This window comes from Corythoichthys intestinalis, chromosome 20 (genome assembly GCF_030265065.1).
Source record: "Corythoichthys intestinalis isolate RoL2023-P3 chromosome 20, ASM3026506v1, whole genome shotgun sequence".
NCBI classification, from domain to species: Eukaryota; Metazoa; Chordata; class Actinopteri; order Syngnathiformes; family Syngnathidae; genus Corythoichthys; species Corythoichthys intestinalis.
Window position 1 is genome coordinate 16845062 of NC_080414.1, and position 15865 is coordinate 16860926.

Sequence of the window (15865 nt, forward strand, 5' to 3'; positions counted from 1 at the left end):
ACGTGTACTTTCTTCAGCAGGGGGACACGTCCGGCAGTGCAGGATTTGAGTCCCTGGTGGCGCATTGTGTTACTGATAAGAGCCTCTTTGTTACTGTGGTCCCAGCTCTCTGTAGGTCATTCACTAGGTCCCCCCGTGTGTTTCTGGGATTTTTGCTCACCGTTCTTGTTATCATTTTGACGCCACGGGGTGAGATCTTGAAGGGAGCCCCAGATCAAGGGAGATTATCAGAGGTCTTGTATGTAATCCGTTTTCTAATCTTCCTCCCACAGCTGATTTCTTTACACCAAGCGTTTTACCTATTGCAGATTCAGTCTTCCCAGCCTGGTGCAGGTCTACAATTTTGTCTCTGGTGTCCTTTGTCAGCTCTTTGGTCTTGGTCATAGTGGAGTTTTGAGTATGACTGACTGATATTGTGGACAGGTGTCTTTTAGACCGATAATGAGTTAAAACCTGTGCCATTACTACAGGTAACGAGTGGAGCCTCGTTAGACCTTGTTAGAAGAAGTTAGACCTGTTTGACAGCCAGAAATCTTGCTTGTTTGTAGGTGACCAAATACTTATTTTCCACTCTAATTTGGATATAAATTCTTTAAAAATCAAACTATGTGATTTTCTGTTTTTTTTTTCCACATTCTGTCTCTCATGGTTGAGGTTTACCCATGTTGACAATTACAGGCCTCTCTAATCTTTTCAAGTAGAACTTGCACAATTGGTGGTTGACTAAATACTTATTTGCCCCACTGTATATTTCGTTCAGGAAACTTGCCTATTAATTTAACAATGTGATTAACTCATCAGCTACCATTGACGGCAATAGACGCCCAATCAGATTGAACTGGAAGACCTGGCAGCAAATGATCGCTCTCACAAATGGATTGGACGCATATCGCCGTCAAAGGCACTGATAGATCTCGTGCTTTTCCAAGTGTGCACGCTTCCAAAAATCTGCTGATTCATCAACTTTTGCATCCTGAAAGTCTGTCATACAGCACAGTATCAACAGTCCGTGCGTCCGCCTTGGCTCCCGCGGCACTCACTTCCCACACAAATCAGCGTTTACGCAACCGCGTGCATCCCCCCCGCAACCCCCTCCCTGCCTGTAAGCGCCATCCGCCCGGTGGCGGCCAGTCAGTTCACCTCTCGCCGGGGAGGTGCTGCAGCCCCTCTCTGCTCTGCGCTGCTCTGCGCTCACTACAGCCGGACGCTTCATTCCGCGCACTTCCCTCTGTCTTTTTACGCAAGTGAACGCAACAAGCCAGCGCGCATGGAGGCGGGACGCTCTTTATTTTTCTCTCTTTGGGCTATGATGGAGCTTTGAGAGGAAGACGGTTTTGATCGCGCAGTTGAATAGACAACATGCAGGGCGCGCGGTTCTTGCGCCGTGCCAGTGGATCGATCGGAGGAGTGGAGTAGGACGGGGGAACCCGCCTGGATGGAAGTACTTTGTGTGGATGAATGTACATTATCTTGGCAAGGTAAGACACTTAACACTTTGTTTCAAAGGATAATGTTGTGAAATATAGTTGTTTTTAGCATTTTACTCACAGATTTCAGTGAAACTGTTGCATTTTTGTATAGTTGTACTGTAAAGACCAGCTAGAAATAGTCATTTGTTGTTGTTTAATTCCTCTTTCATATCAGATTTTCTTTATATAGTGAGATTATGAATGTATGATAGATTTGGTTGAGTGGTTAGGAAAAACTATAAGTCAATGCAGGTCAAGGTTATTATTGTTAACGGAAAAGAACCAAAAGACTTGAAAATTTTGAATTAGAAAAACTTTTTAGCTGACTGGTATTGAAACTATAATTAAAAGAGAAAAGCTGTTACGAACTGAAACTATTGTGTGTTCACAAAACTAAAACGTATTGAAATTAAAGACATAGTAAAATTCAAAATTATGTTGTATATATTTTTTAAATTTTATCCTTTTGGAGAATATTATTCTTTTTTATTCTTTCACGTTAGTAATAACCCGATCTGTGAGAAACTAAAACGAATACTGAAACCAATAAAAACTAAACAAAAACTAATATATTTGATAATAATCCCTTTATTCAATCCTGAGTTATCTTGAACACGAACATGAGACAAACAAACAGACAAACGGAATCGAATACATAACCTAAGCCTTCTGTCAGATTCGCCGACGGAGGTGCTAATAATTTCAAGAAAATAGTAAACTAATAAAAACAAACACACTCTAAAAATCAATTATAACTAACATAATGATAGGGGTGAAATAGCTTTAATATTTTGACAGTTTAGCCCTTTTTTTAACATGATACAGGCCAAATTAAGCCATTAAAAAAAAAAAAAAAAGTACTTTTGAGAGACCTGTACCTAAATATTGATTGAAATGATTACTAATTTCATTACTAATGCAATCTAAAGGTATTGTTTCTGTCAATAATGACAATTCTGGACAATTAAATTTCTGCAATTAGGCGTAAATTCACTTCTATAGAGAATGGAGCTCATATTTCCGATGCTATTAATTCAGTTTGGATTTTTGTGGTGATTAATGGAGTGAATAACATAACAACATTGGCATTTCGGAACATTTTGAATAATTAACTGTCAACCAGGCCGAATTGACGCGAGAAACATTATTGCTGTTCTCGACGAACCAACGCGATGATAGGGTTCATATTTTGCAAATGATGTGTAAAATGTGGAATTTATCACAACAAAGATGACAGTTCTTTGAAAAACATGAGGTTTAAATGTTCAAACGAGGGCACATTTTCTCAACTGAATGTAATATTAACTACAGCAAAGATGATGATTCTCGAATGTACTTTCATCTCGCCCAGCGCGAGAAATATTGACGTTTAAAGCAAAATGATTGATTCTAGCCACTACCTACCCGGAGACTCGATGTTGCAGGGTCATTACCAGTGTTGTGGAGTTAATTTGTAATGTTTCATCATTCAAACTCTTTGCTCTATTTCCTCAGCAATGGAGAGACTTGCCTTGAAAGGACCCAGCACCTGGTTTTAGGCTCTTTTTGGTGGACTTTTTTAAACCGTGACAAGTCTTTTGGGTCTTCTCCGTCGCCATGGCCGAGAAGCTTGGACCTGCCGGGTTCAAGCCCGCCAACATCCTACCCCTTCCTTCCGTGCCGCCGGAACCCATCGACATCATCCGCACCAAAGCCCGTTCCCGCCGAGTCCGTCTGAATGTCGGCGGTTTAAACCACGAAGTCCTGTGGCGAACTCTGGATCGGCTACCGAGGACCCGCCTCGGGAAGCTACGGGACTGCAACACGCACGAGTCTCTGATGGAGGTGTGCGACGACTACAGCCTGAATGAGAACGAGTACTTCTTTGACCGCCACCCGGGAGCTTTCACCTCTATCCTGAATTTTTACCGCACTGGCAAGCTGCACATGATGGAGGAGATGTGCGCCCTTTCATTCGGCCAGGAGTTAGACTTCTGGGGAATCGATGAGATCTATCTGGAGTCCTGCTGCCAGGCCCGGTACCACCAGAAAAAGGAGCAAATGAACGAGGAACTGCGCAGGGAGGCGGAGACCATGAGGGAACGCGAGGGGGACAGTGAGTTCGACAACACTTGCTGTCCGGAGAAGAGGAAGAAACTGTGGGATCTTCTAGAGAAGCCTGGTTCTTCTGTGGCTGCCAAGGTAGAGAATTTTTGGTCGTATCTCAATCTTGTAAGAACATGAATGAGGCCCAGTGTGAGTTACTCAGTCACATTCTGGTAGGAAACATACATTGTTTCTTGAAGTGCGTGGGAATGACCAAGGTTTAAAGTTCCACTCTGACTCACTACGATTTAGAATGCCAATGCAGATTCCCATTTATTGTCAGTGTGTTAGGAGGGTGCGCTGCAATGTCAAGGCCACCCCAGTGATAATAAAATCCGTGACATCTCCTTCAACTCCTCCGCTCAATCATTCCATCTGTGTTCTGACTCCGTGCTTCTCAATTAGGTCAGTCAACCTCGATGAAATCCAATCACTGGTCATTTACGTCAGGTCTCAAGTGTCCCGATCTCATCGGGGCAGGGCAGCGGTGGCCCCGGGATTATATTCCATGTCAAGAGGATCATAAAGGAAGAGGGTGTGGAGTGTGTGGTTTTATGGAACTGATGTGACTTCCCGTTGAATGACACAGCTCCTTTTTTGGTTTGAATAATCAAGGATTGTTCAAGAAACTGCAGTCTGTATAGAGGTCCTTGTCTTTATCTGGTGTAGCAGTACCACAAACCATCTTCTATAGTGATTTTTAGTGTTTGGAGTTTTGTTAGGCCTGAAAAACTTGTAAAACCTCCCATTTGTATCACTTTTAAGGTGTTCGAACTCTAAGGTATAATTAGTTCTGACTAGGGATGTCCCGATCCAGGTTTTTGCACTTCCGATCCGATACCGATATTGTTTTGCACTTCCGATCCGATACCGATACTGGCCGATACTGACTCATCTGAGCATGTGTTAAAGTTTAAAAGTTATTTAGCCTCCTTACTTAGTTGTCAGACTCATGTTGAAAAAGGTTTTAGTACTCTTGTTAACAACTAGCCAGCTGAATTAGGTGAGTTTGAATAACACACAATGGTTGGTAACAAGAAACTGACCTGTTTATTCAGTGACAAACACAAAACATTATAAATAACAAACAGAAATGGCATAGTCAGTAAAACATGCAAATAATATTGTAAACTGTCTTTAAAAAGCAAAACACACCAACAACCTCAGTGGAAAATCCCACAAATCCCCCGAGCTATTAGATGCTTTTAATGTTTCGTGCGTTAGTTACAAAAATTGCATAAAAGGCCTCTCAGGTTTAAATAAACAACTATTTCAGTATCAAGCTAACATTTTAAAACGGTAAATAAAATACTCAAGTCCCCATTCTGTATCAGCAGCTTTAAACTACATTCAATTCATTTAATTTTGCGAATCAACTGTTTAAGTTGTTAAAATTTCTCCCATTATTCCTTAATTTCCCTTAGCTACTTTCGACATGTGAAAGTTTTAAAACTGTTTTGTAAATAGATTCAAGTCAAGATTTTGCAGATTTAGGAGTATTTTAGATAAAAAGTTAATTCGGTTCCCTTGGAGGGTTCACAACAGCCTACTAGTGAAGTCTTCTGCTTTAAGATGGCGGCTGTTTACTAACGCATCTGGTTTTCAATACTTCAAAGTTGCTAACGCAGTCGAGTCTGTCGTTTTGCATCTAGTTCTATATACATATTTTACCTATTATCTCGAGTAAAACCACGTTGACGTAGTTTGTAGCGGCTGTCAGCAGCAGTCAGGTATTCTTGTGTTTTTTATCCAGCGGCATGAGTTGAGCTAAAGCTGTGAGTTGAGCATTGGCATTACCCGAGTCTATGACAAGCATTATGTTTACTTTTGGGACGCAATGTGGTCCGTTTCTTATTGCGTCCCAAAGACCGCGCTGTGTATTAGTTCCGCTTTACTTGACATATTTCAATAATCGGAATTTGGATGTTTGTGAATCGTTCTCGAATATTCCACGGCCGAATCGCTCAAGGATGTAATGATGGCTGGGCATGATGGTGTACCGTGGTTCTAAGTGTTGGATGGTGCGTCTTTACTCACCAGAGATAATGGCTCGTCATCCAGAATGACTTCTTCGGCAATGACTCTTGTTATTCCCGGGGCTTTGGGACTGTCGAGTGCCAGTTTGTCACCCTTAGCAAAAGTTTCTGCCAGTGTTAGTTGCGTAGGACTTTTCTTTTTGTCTTTGGTTTTCTTAACATACTCCTCATATTGTTTGTCGTGGTATTTCGCTAAATGCTTGATGAGGTTGGTTGTATTAAAACTTCTTACAGCTTTACCACTACGCTTGACTTTATTGTGGCAAATGTTGCACTCTGCCTCTTTGTCTTTGTCGTCCTTTAAGGTGAAATGATCCCACACAGCTGACATTTTTACCGATAAAGTCTCTCGGTAAATTGGGAGACGGTAATGTAAATGTAGTGTGTTGAAGGTGTACCTTAAAATGCGGACCAGATTTTAGGGAAACCGAAACAAAAACTCGAATGGATTATGTAAATCTGTGCGCTGGAAAACCCGGACTGGACTTCAAAAAAAAAAAAAAACTGGATCGGAAGTTTGGATCGGAATTTTTCCGTTTTGGCCGATCCGATACCGATGCGCATTTTTTTGCCCATATCGGCGTCCAATTCGATCCAAATATCGGATCGGGACATCTGTAGTTCTGACAAAAGAAGACAGATAATATTTACAGCTTTTCTTTCAGTACACTCATCGTTCATGCATTATTCCTGTACAAAGCTCTAAGTGATTTGCAATTGCCGAGGATGTTGTCTGAGGTTAATAATTGCATTGAGACAAACAGTGCTTCATGCTGTAAAGCCAACTCCCTTCAATTTGATATGGCAGGTGAGATTTATAAGGAGCGGTCCATCTTTCAGTATGGGGAAGCCTTTTGAAAGGGAAATCCCGCCCTTTTTCCCCTGATTGCATCGATATATTCCTGTGTGCTCTAGGTGACTTCAATGGCTCAGTCGTGTGAACACGCTGTGAAGTGTTCATTTGAAAATAGACATTGCATGGCTGCACTGTGAGGTCAGGGAAGCCTTTTAGAGGCCAAGGGCTGAACCTTTGAAAGCTATCTATGAAAACATGCCGCTGCTCATCTTGCACATAAAAAGCCACGAGAACAATGTTTGTGATGTCAACGCAGTCATCTCCAGTGCACGCGTTCAACACATTGCGCGGCACTTGTAAAGGTCAGGCATGTAAGGACCGAAAAGCTAATTGTACCACAGAGGAAAAATTCAATGTCAACAAGTGTTGTCAACAAGGAAATGACGCAGGGGGAACAGGGTATTGAACCTGATACACTAAGGTTTGTCTGCTTAGATGTCAAGAAAGCGTCACAAGAATTTAATCTTTAAGGGGAAAATAATACATGGTGAGAGATGTCAGCGATGCAGTTGTGCCCAAGGATGCTGAGTTGGATCTTTGCAAATCATTTTGCATGAATAATGAATGAAATGGTCACAAAATGAGAAATGGTCTAATGCAGCAGCTTTTGTGTGCATAACTCTGTGACTTTGGCCTTGAGCGACCGAATCAGATGCAAATCCAAAGGTTCGTATTGGGTTAGGGATGAGGATAGTGAGAGAAAAGGATAAAGATGGGGCTACAGGGATTAGGGTTAGAGTTAGGAAGATGGGTTGGAGATCAGGATAAAGATGTGGCCGGGTTTAGGGATCCAAGATATAGGTGTTTAACCACGGGTTTGGCTTACAGTAGTGATTGGATTTTGGGTTGTTGATCAGATTAAACTCTGCCCTAAAGGTCTGTCGTTTTGATAGGGTTAGTAGTCAAGATAAGGAGTTTAGATATGGAGTCATAATAAATTAACACGTTACTGTAATCTGATTACTTTCTTTCAGTAAAGGGTAATCTGACGCGTTCATTTTTCCAAACCAGTAATCTGATTAAAGTTACTTTCCTTAGTGTCTGTGCGTTACTATTTTGTTATTGCCTTGTTATGTGCTTAGAATGAAGAATATTGTAGTCATGTACGAAGAGCATTTTGAATAGAAAATGTGAGAAAAGGTTCCCGCTACATGTTTGTTTCAATGGTAACCGCTCATAGTTCTTCATGTTTTGGTCTCAAGTCACACATGCTAAGTGTTTTGGGACTGACGTGTGCCAGCGCGGGTGCACATTCGAGCCGATTGCAGCCACCTGTTGAGATGTGCGAGGGAATGTTGATGTGTGCGTCCATAAATGAACATATTTTTCCTTCATTCTGGATGGTTCCAGCAATAGGTTGGTGCCGATAGTTGCGCGGCCGTTTCGTAGCTTTGCCGTTGCAACAGCGGGTAGTCGTCGCTCCCACTCGTCCTCGCGAAGTCGGAGACCATTTTTTACATCATTATTCGTATTGCACATTTATGCCATTAGGTGACGTATTCGCATCGCATCTTTGGGATGTGTTGTAAGTAGGCATGTGCCGGTATGATATTTTGATGGTATGATAACCTTAAGCCAAAATATCACGCTTTCATGGTATCACGGTATTGCAATTAGAGCTCTAAAATGTGTTACTTTAAAATATCTGGGTTAAAAAAGTAAATTGAAAAAATAAATCCTTGTTTTTTTCCCATTGAACAGGATTTTTCTTTCCAAAACATATTAGCAAATTGGAACATAAGAATAATGTTGAGTAAAGATATTTTTAAAAAAATATAAAAATATTCTAAATAAAATTAAAATGAATTTAGTCCTTTAGGTGAGCCTCAACCCAGAGCCGCAGCTCAACATAATTACCATCAGAACAAAAAAATTGAAATATTTTCCATAAAAAGCACGTGTGTATGACTCGTATCATGTTTATATTTTCACATACTCTCTTTCTCAACACAGACAGTTGCCAGAGAAAAAAAAAGACCACCGCTAGACACACTAAACACGCTGGAGTTAACTCTCCTAGCTGGCGGGCAACATGACAGTGTTTACGAACCTTTAAATTTGTATGAATGCGAAATCATATTGGAGGTATTGCCTCCTTGGCAGCCATACTCCGCAGACATGTTTTACATGTCGGTTGGCCCTCCTCCTCTAAGCTGCGGCCGTCTGTAACTCTGCTGTAACTGAAGTATTCCCATACCAGCGATTTCGTTTTCTTCGATGGGGGGAAAAAGTTGAGGGGTTTCACCTCCTCCAGCCATCGTGTAGCACAGCTGACTCACTGACACTGAGCAACAACTGGTGGGGGAGGGTTGAGCGAGGGATTTCTCTAAGTATTTTGGGACCTAAAAAAATAGCTGATACCTTAGGGACGGTATGACAGAAAATTTTTGCGGTTTTGAAACCTTGACATTTTCATACCATGCTATACCTTTAAACCGGTAATCAACACTTTTCTAGTTAGCAAATGGATATTGGGTTATTGATCAGATTAAACTGTGCCCTAAAAGTCTTTTGTTAGACTATTGGGTCAAGATAATCAAGATAAGGAAGTGGACGTAAGATTTAGCATTATCATTAGGGGCCGTTTACATGGTGACTGTCCGAGAAGACGAAAAATTTCATGTTTGCGTTTATATGGTTTCGTCTCCATTCGAACAATGTCGCAATTCCGCATGAAAACGATGTAGTATTCATGCTAGGCCCTAGGGGGCAGCGCAGATTTACAAGGCGACAATGAATGATGCACTTTGACCTCCTAAGCCCGGAAGACAACTTGCCTGCCCACTCCAAGCAATGGCATTTTCTTTTGTTCAAAAAGGCACAAAAATGGAAAACTTCAACCTATTTAAATTATATTATATAAACAGTAAATTAAAGCTGTGGTTCCGCCATATTTGCTGTTTTTAATGTTTAATAGCACCGCTGCGCCGCTGGAGCTTTGATATGCATGCGGAGCAAGCCCCTCTCAAGCCCCCGCAGTTGAATTCTTCCACTTTGGAGGCAGGATTCCAAGGTTTGCGTCTTTGCCCTCCGTCTTCGCCATACGAACGCGAGGCCATTCCGCAACACAGGCATTGCGTCTTCGTGTCGCAGAGTCGCCATGTAAACTGCCCCTTAGTGTCAGGGATCCAGTTATACTGTAGATGCAAAACCAGGAGCGAAGGTTAGCAAGGGTTTTTTGTTAGGGTTCTGGGTTGGAATTCTTGATAAAGATGTGGCCGTAGTGTTAAAGGTTTGGACTAGCATAAGGGATAAGGATAAAGATACAGATCCTGGTGCAAGGGTTACAGATCAGATGTCCTAAATAGTTTAAGATTTTGTCTTTATGCTTAGGGATCAGGATGGAGATACTACAGGGGCGGGGTTATGAAACAAGGTTAAAGGATCAGACTAAAGATATGGATTAAGATTTTGATGACGAGGGTGTAATTTATTGCTCGTGTGTCATCTGTTTCCATAAATATACTCCATCCTTGTAAGCAATAGTCGCAGCTTCTTGGAAGCGTTTGTGATTATTCACTGTTAATATATACTTTCACATTAGCATCCCTCTATGTTAATGCATACCTTCAAGCTGATTTTCGTGATGCAATCATGGATGTAATTATAAATGTTTTGTATTCCATTTAACAGCAGTGCTTTTCCAATCAATATCCAGGAGCATTTTAGAGAGATGATTGTTTATTCTTGACATTTCAGTCTGTTCTTTTTAATCATTTGTTCATGCGATGCATATTAATGCAAGCAGAAATGTAATTTAGAGGCTTTCTCAGCGGCTTGTTGCGTCTCACCCACGGGCTTTTTACTCCAGCGAAGAGAGTATTTGGCGCCATACGTTGTTGTGTTTCGATTCAGATATGAAAGATGGATTTGAAAGTGGAGGAAATGTCGTTATTCAGCTCAACCTTTTCCACTCTTGCTGAAATTGTGGTGGGTCTAGGTGAAATCAATAGGTGCTGACATTTTAGAGTAGGAAATTGTGGTTTGTTTTTTGGCCACTATTCACTTCATGTTTTGATAAGTAACCTTGCCCACAGCTTGCTGAAATCAGTAATTTCTTTGTCTCAGCCTCGCAGCTATCTTGTGAATAAGTTGCACTCGCCTTGTAAGGCTTAAGGTTGTATCTCACATCTCTGGATTCATTGTCTTACCCATCACCCACCCCTGACTTTCTGCCTCACATGAGCCCTTCAGAAGGGTTTTCTAATCACCATAGCCCTGCATTTGGGCAGCGGCACCTAAATCCTCTTATCCTGCAATCATAATCAGATCTGAGGGAACCTCCTAGATTGTAGGTGGCGTGGGTCTTACTTGGCGGCGGCACAAGCAGAGGCAGCGACATTTATCATCCACGTGCTCGACGTTCCAACCATCTGTATGTGAGGGATACGCACCAATGCGTCACTGTAATTGTCTGCGATGCCGTGGCCACGTTTGAAAAACGGAGGCAGAAATACAACTTCAAATAGCGTTGTGTCACATCGCCTCAAACGTCATTCTTAATATTTCTGCAATCCTTTTTCTAAAGCACCGGAGAGACTAGTGGTGGAAGGTGAAGAAGAGGTTGTGGACGCCCTGGACTGGTGTATAGAAAGGTCAAGGGTTTGATTCCGCTACCGCTTGTGCACATTTTTATTATGTCCTTAGGTGAGACACTTCATCCAACTGGCGCGATTTGGCTACATTGCTTCTGTTGGTCAGCCTCAGAGAAGCTGTTGCTACAATAGTAGCTTATTTTGAATGAAGTGTGAAATAAATCCAATGCATTGCAATTAAAGATGTTCCGATCGATCGGCATCCCGATGGATCGGGTCCGATCACGTCATTTTCAAAGTATCGGAATCGGCAAAAAAATATTGGACATGCCTTTTTTAATATATATATATATATATATATATATATTTTTTTTTTTAATTAAATCGTTTTCTAATTGTATTTAACGTTGCAGACAAAATGTCTTACACTCATCCAGAGACTTAAGTTTTGGCTTAAAGTAGGGCTGTCAAATTTATCGCGTTAACGGCGGTAATAACATTAAAATATTTAACGCAAATAACGCATGCACTGCACTACCCAATCACGCATTGTCACGTTCAATCTATAATGACACTGTATTACGTATACATAGAGCTAAAAGGCAACGTAAAATGAGTAGAGAGAATTTTGGCTGCCTTTGAAGCCTTTTTTAATTGACTAAAGCCTTACAATTCCTCTCTCAACGATTAGAAATATCGTGGGAAGCAATATGGGGAAGAAAGGTAGTAGTTGATTTTTTTCTTAACACCCTATTTTACTTCCCAACGCTGAGAAGATATATCAATTGGTACCATTACGCACAGTCATGGTTGCACTTCCCATCATGCATTTGGGCAGAAGTTAAATAGCTGCACTATCATTTACTGAAAGCTCATAAAAATCCACTAGATGGCAATATTTAGTCACAATACACAAAGTCACATTTATCCTTTAAGAATTACAATTCTTTCTATCCGTGGATCCCTCTCACAGAAAGAATGTTAATAATGTAAATGCCATCTTGAAGATTTATTGTCATAATAAACAAATACAGTACTTATGTACTGTATGTTGAATGTATATATTCGTCCGAGTTTTATTCATTTTTTTCTTAATGCATTGCCAAAATGTATATGATCGGGAAAAATTATCGGGAATGATTGGAATTGAATCGGGAGCAAAAAAAAAGCAATCGGATCGGGAAATATCGGGATCGGCAGATACTCAAACTAAAACGTTCGGGATTGGATCGGGAGCAAAAAAACATGATCGGAACAACCCTAATTGCAATGCAATACATATCGACGATTCAGAACTTTTCAAAAGTACAAAGAAACAAAAACTGTCTCTTCAAATGCCTGTCACTTGAAATGTTTTTTTTGCCGATTGTTACACCAGTGTGCGTCCCAACAGATACATCCCAAGGTCGTATTCAAAGCAAAGAGACCGCTATTGATCGCGCTAAAGCTGTGTTTCTAGTAAATAAAAGAGCGTCTTCCTCGGCCGGAGTTGAAAGGAAACTTGTAAGAGTGCACAGGAGGTTATTTAGAGAGAGCCACTGATGCAGCGAGCACCGTTTGTCGATGTCAATTAGCCGCGCTGCAATGAAAACACAATCGCCCACTCACTCAGAATGATATCAGATCTATGGTCGAAATAGAGATCAAACAGAGTGATAGCTGGCTTTACCATATTTATTCAGACGACATCGAGCTTGTGTGTGTTATTTTATGCTTTGCTTTGCAAAAACCCTCCGCCTCACTTGCTTTCATTTGCTTGATTACCACAGAGGGTTCGCACGTGGAAGAATTACAACTTGAGGCAATGCTTCGCATGTGCGCCGTGATTTGTCAATTTGGATGAATGGGCATGAGGTAAACGACCATTTGCAGTGTTTGAGAAATTTCAGTTCAACTTTGTGTATAAAAATATGCATAGAAAAGAGGAACCTGTCAAGGAGGAGAGACAATCCTACAAGTTTACTGTTTATCTCAGTTTTGAAGTTAAGGTTCATTCTATTCATTCCCAAGCCGTTTTGCGATGAGGCATGTCCATGACCGGGTGGTATGAAGGGCGGTCATTACTAGTCACGCTTGGCAACCACATTAACAAGGCCCTTATTAGGACGATCCATAGGGGACACCCACAAGAGACTTTAACACGCTGGCTGCCATGGACGGTGATAGACGTCAATCATGTGGCATTTTTCTACATCATTTTGCTGTGAATATACTTTAGTTTATCTCTTATAGACGTCCATTCATTTGAACTGAGAGGGTGCATTCGTTCATTTCACTGCTAACCCTCCCAGTTTAAATGGATTGGACGTCTATTGCTGTCAATGGCAGCCAATGAGTTAATAGGAAGTCTACTCTCAAATGTTTTGAATGTAAATGGGTAGACTAAGATTGTAACTTGTTTAAAAAATGTAATCTGTTAGAATTTGACTTTTTAGGCAGACTGCCGTAATCATGCCAGTCGAACTGCCAGAACAGCGGTAGCGCAAGCCAACGACCTGGCCAAAAGGCCAAACTCCACGCATTCACCGTAGTTTGAACTTCTTGTACTGACACCATTCTAAAAGCTGGAAAAAGTGAAACACAAGTTGACAATTTAAGTTGACAGCAATCATTCAGCGAGGCAAAATAGCAAAGAGACCCAGGTAAGGAGGAAGACTGGATCCAGAGTTGCCATCAACAAAAAGACGCGCTAGCTAAAGAATTCAGTCCGTTGAAAGCTTGGTGAGGCGGGGCTGTGCTCCAGGAGAATGGTGTGTTTGGGTGGTGTGTAGGGTAATTTTCTGTGGCAGGTTGGGCTGAATAGTCTTTGCATCTCTGTTGCCAAGGCAGCCAGGGTTGGAAATTTCATCAGCCTCAGCGCTGAGTGTTCAGATTCTCAGCCGTGGAGTCTTCTTGTTATCAGGTGTTCCCTGTGGCAGAACAGGATGTCCCGCCATTTGTTGTGGACTGTCTAGAAGAGCTGAGTGTGGGATTTGGTCAGGGGTGTCCAAACTTTTTGCAAAGGGGGCCAGATTTGGTGTGGTAAAAATGTGGGGGGCCGACCTTGGCTGACGTCCTTTTAGTAGAACAATATATTTAGCAAATTTTAGCAAGCCATTCTGTGTGTCACATTTGCTTTATCATTTTTTTTTTAATTAATAATTTCAACAATCTTGCAACTAGCTTTTGTGACGTTCTCTTTCGACGCTCGGGCTCTTGCGAAAAACTGCTGCTGTGAAATTAAACTAGCTTCAGGTTGCTTCAATTTTTCGCTGCCTATCTTCCCTCTAATCTTGTCGTACATGTCAGTGTGTCTTGTTTGGTAATATCACCTCACGTTGAACTATTCAAAAACAGCGACTGTCTCTTTGCTAATGAGGCTGACACAGTTGTTGCGTATTTTAGTGAAGAAATAGTCAAATTTCCACCTATTCTTGAAACGTCGGCCGTCGCAGTCAACTTTCTTTTTTTTTTTTGTTGATTGTCGCCATTTTAGAAAATTGGAAGTAAAGAGTCACATGGGGTAATGTTGCTTAGAGTGCTGCTGCCTTTTAGTGGGTAAATGAGGAGCAGCATTTAGTGTGTAAGCTACTTCATATGCTGGTAGCAGTACTGCTGACCAATCTATTAAGTCTGTGTGCAGGCCAGAAGTTATTGATTTTATGACAGAGGCTGGGGGCCGGATGAAATTTGACCACGGGCCGCATTTGGCCCCCAGGCTGGACTTTGGACATGTCTGGATTTGGTGGTGCAGACGTGGACTTGTAGATGTCTTGCCCATCACCTGCTTGTCAGCGTCAATATCACTCAGTCAGCTGCATGTGTGGTCAGAAGGCATCCTGTATGTTATACCCTTATCTGCCCGTTGTTTTGGCGCCTTAATTCCCAGTCATTCTAAGTCCATGATATCAAATACTATATTCTGCTCGTTTTTCTTAAACTGTGATATAAATGGTATTTATTTTATATTGGGTGTGTTAGAGTAATACAAAAGGTCGAGCAGTAAATATGGGAAAGGATACGATTCCCTTCATTAATTAATCTTGATTATTTGTGTCTGTTTTAGATGAAATAGCTGGCAGCTGGCAACTATTGTGAGAAAATTTTGCACTGATAAAAATTCTGTTTGGTTGAAAGCTTCATATATATTTTTTCAGGAATCCACATTTCTTTACGACATTATCCTTTCTTCATCAAATGTGCTTATTTTGTCATTTTTCAGCAGATCGGGAAAATGTGCACTGACAAAAGTTCTGTGTTTTTTAAAGCTTTATATATTTGCACGAACCCAATTTTTTTTTTTTTTTTTATATATGAAATGTGTAATTTCATTGGATTTCTGTATTATGTTCACCGGGTGCCAACTCGGTGTATAGTGAAATTGCGCACTGACAAAAGGTTCTGTCATTCTGTTCATTTTTTATTAACTTAAAGTCAAATTAAATTTTTTTTAAATTAATCTAGGGCTGTCAAACGATTCAAATTTTTAATCAAGTTAATCACAGCATAAAAATTAATTAATCGTAATTAATCGCAATTCAAACCATCTATAAAATATGCCATATTTTTCTGTAAATTATTGTTGGAATGGAAAGATAAGACACAAGACGGAAATATACATTCAACATACGGTACATAAGTACTGTGTTTGTTTATTATAACAATAAATCAACAAGATGGCATTAACATTATTAACATTGTTAAAGCGATCCATGGATAGAAAGACTTGAAGTTCTTAAAAGATAAATGTTAGTACAAGTTATAGAAATTTTATAATAAAACCCCTCTTAATGTTTTCGTTTTAATAAAATTTGTAAAATTTTCAATCAAAAAATAAACTAGTAGCTCGCCATTGTTGATGTCAATAATTACACCATGCTCATGGTGCTGAAACCCATAAAATCA

At 40.7% G+C, this 15865-nt stretch overlaps 1 protein-coding gene across 1 annotated transcript in view; it reads left to right on the forward strand.

The window, feature by feature from the left end:
* The first annotated feature begins 1052 nt into the window (after positions 1 to 1052).
* Positions 1053 to 15865, forward strand: part of kcnb2b (potassium voltage-gated channel subfamily B member 2b) — a 146253-nt gene continuing 131440 nt past the window's right edge. Inside the window, exons 1-2 of the mRNA XM_057825150.1 lie at positions 1053 to 1478; positions 2964 to 3650. Coding sequence (XP_057681133.1) covers positions 3066 to 3650 — 585 coding nt within the window. The 5' untranslated portion in view covers positions 1053 to 1478; positions 2964 to 3065. The remainder of the gene's footprint in view (positions 1479 to 2963; positions 3651 to 15865) is intronic.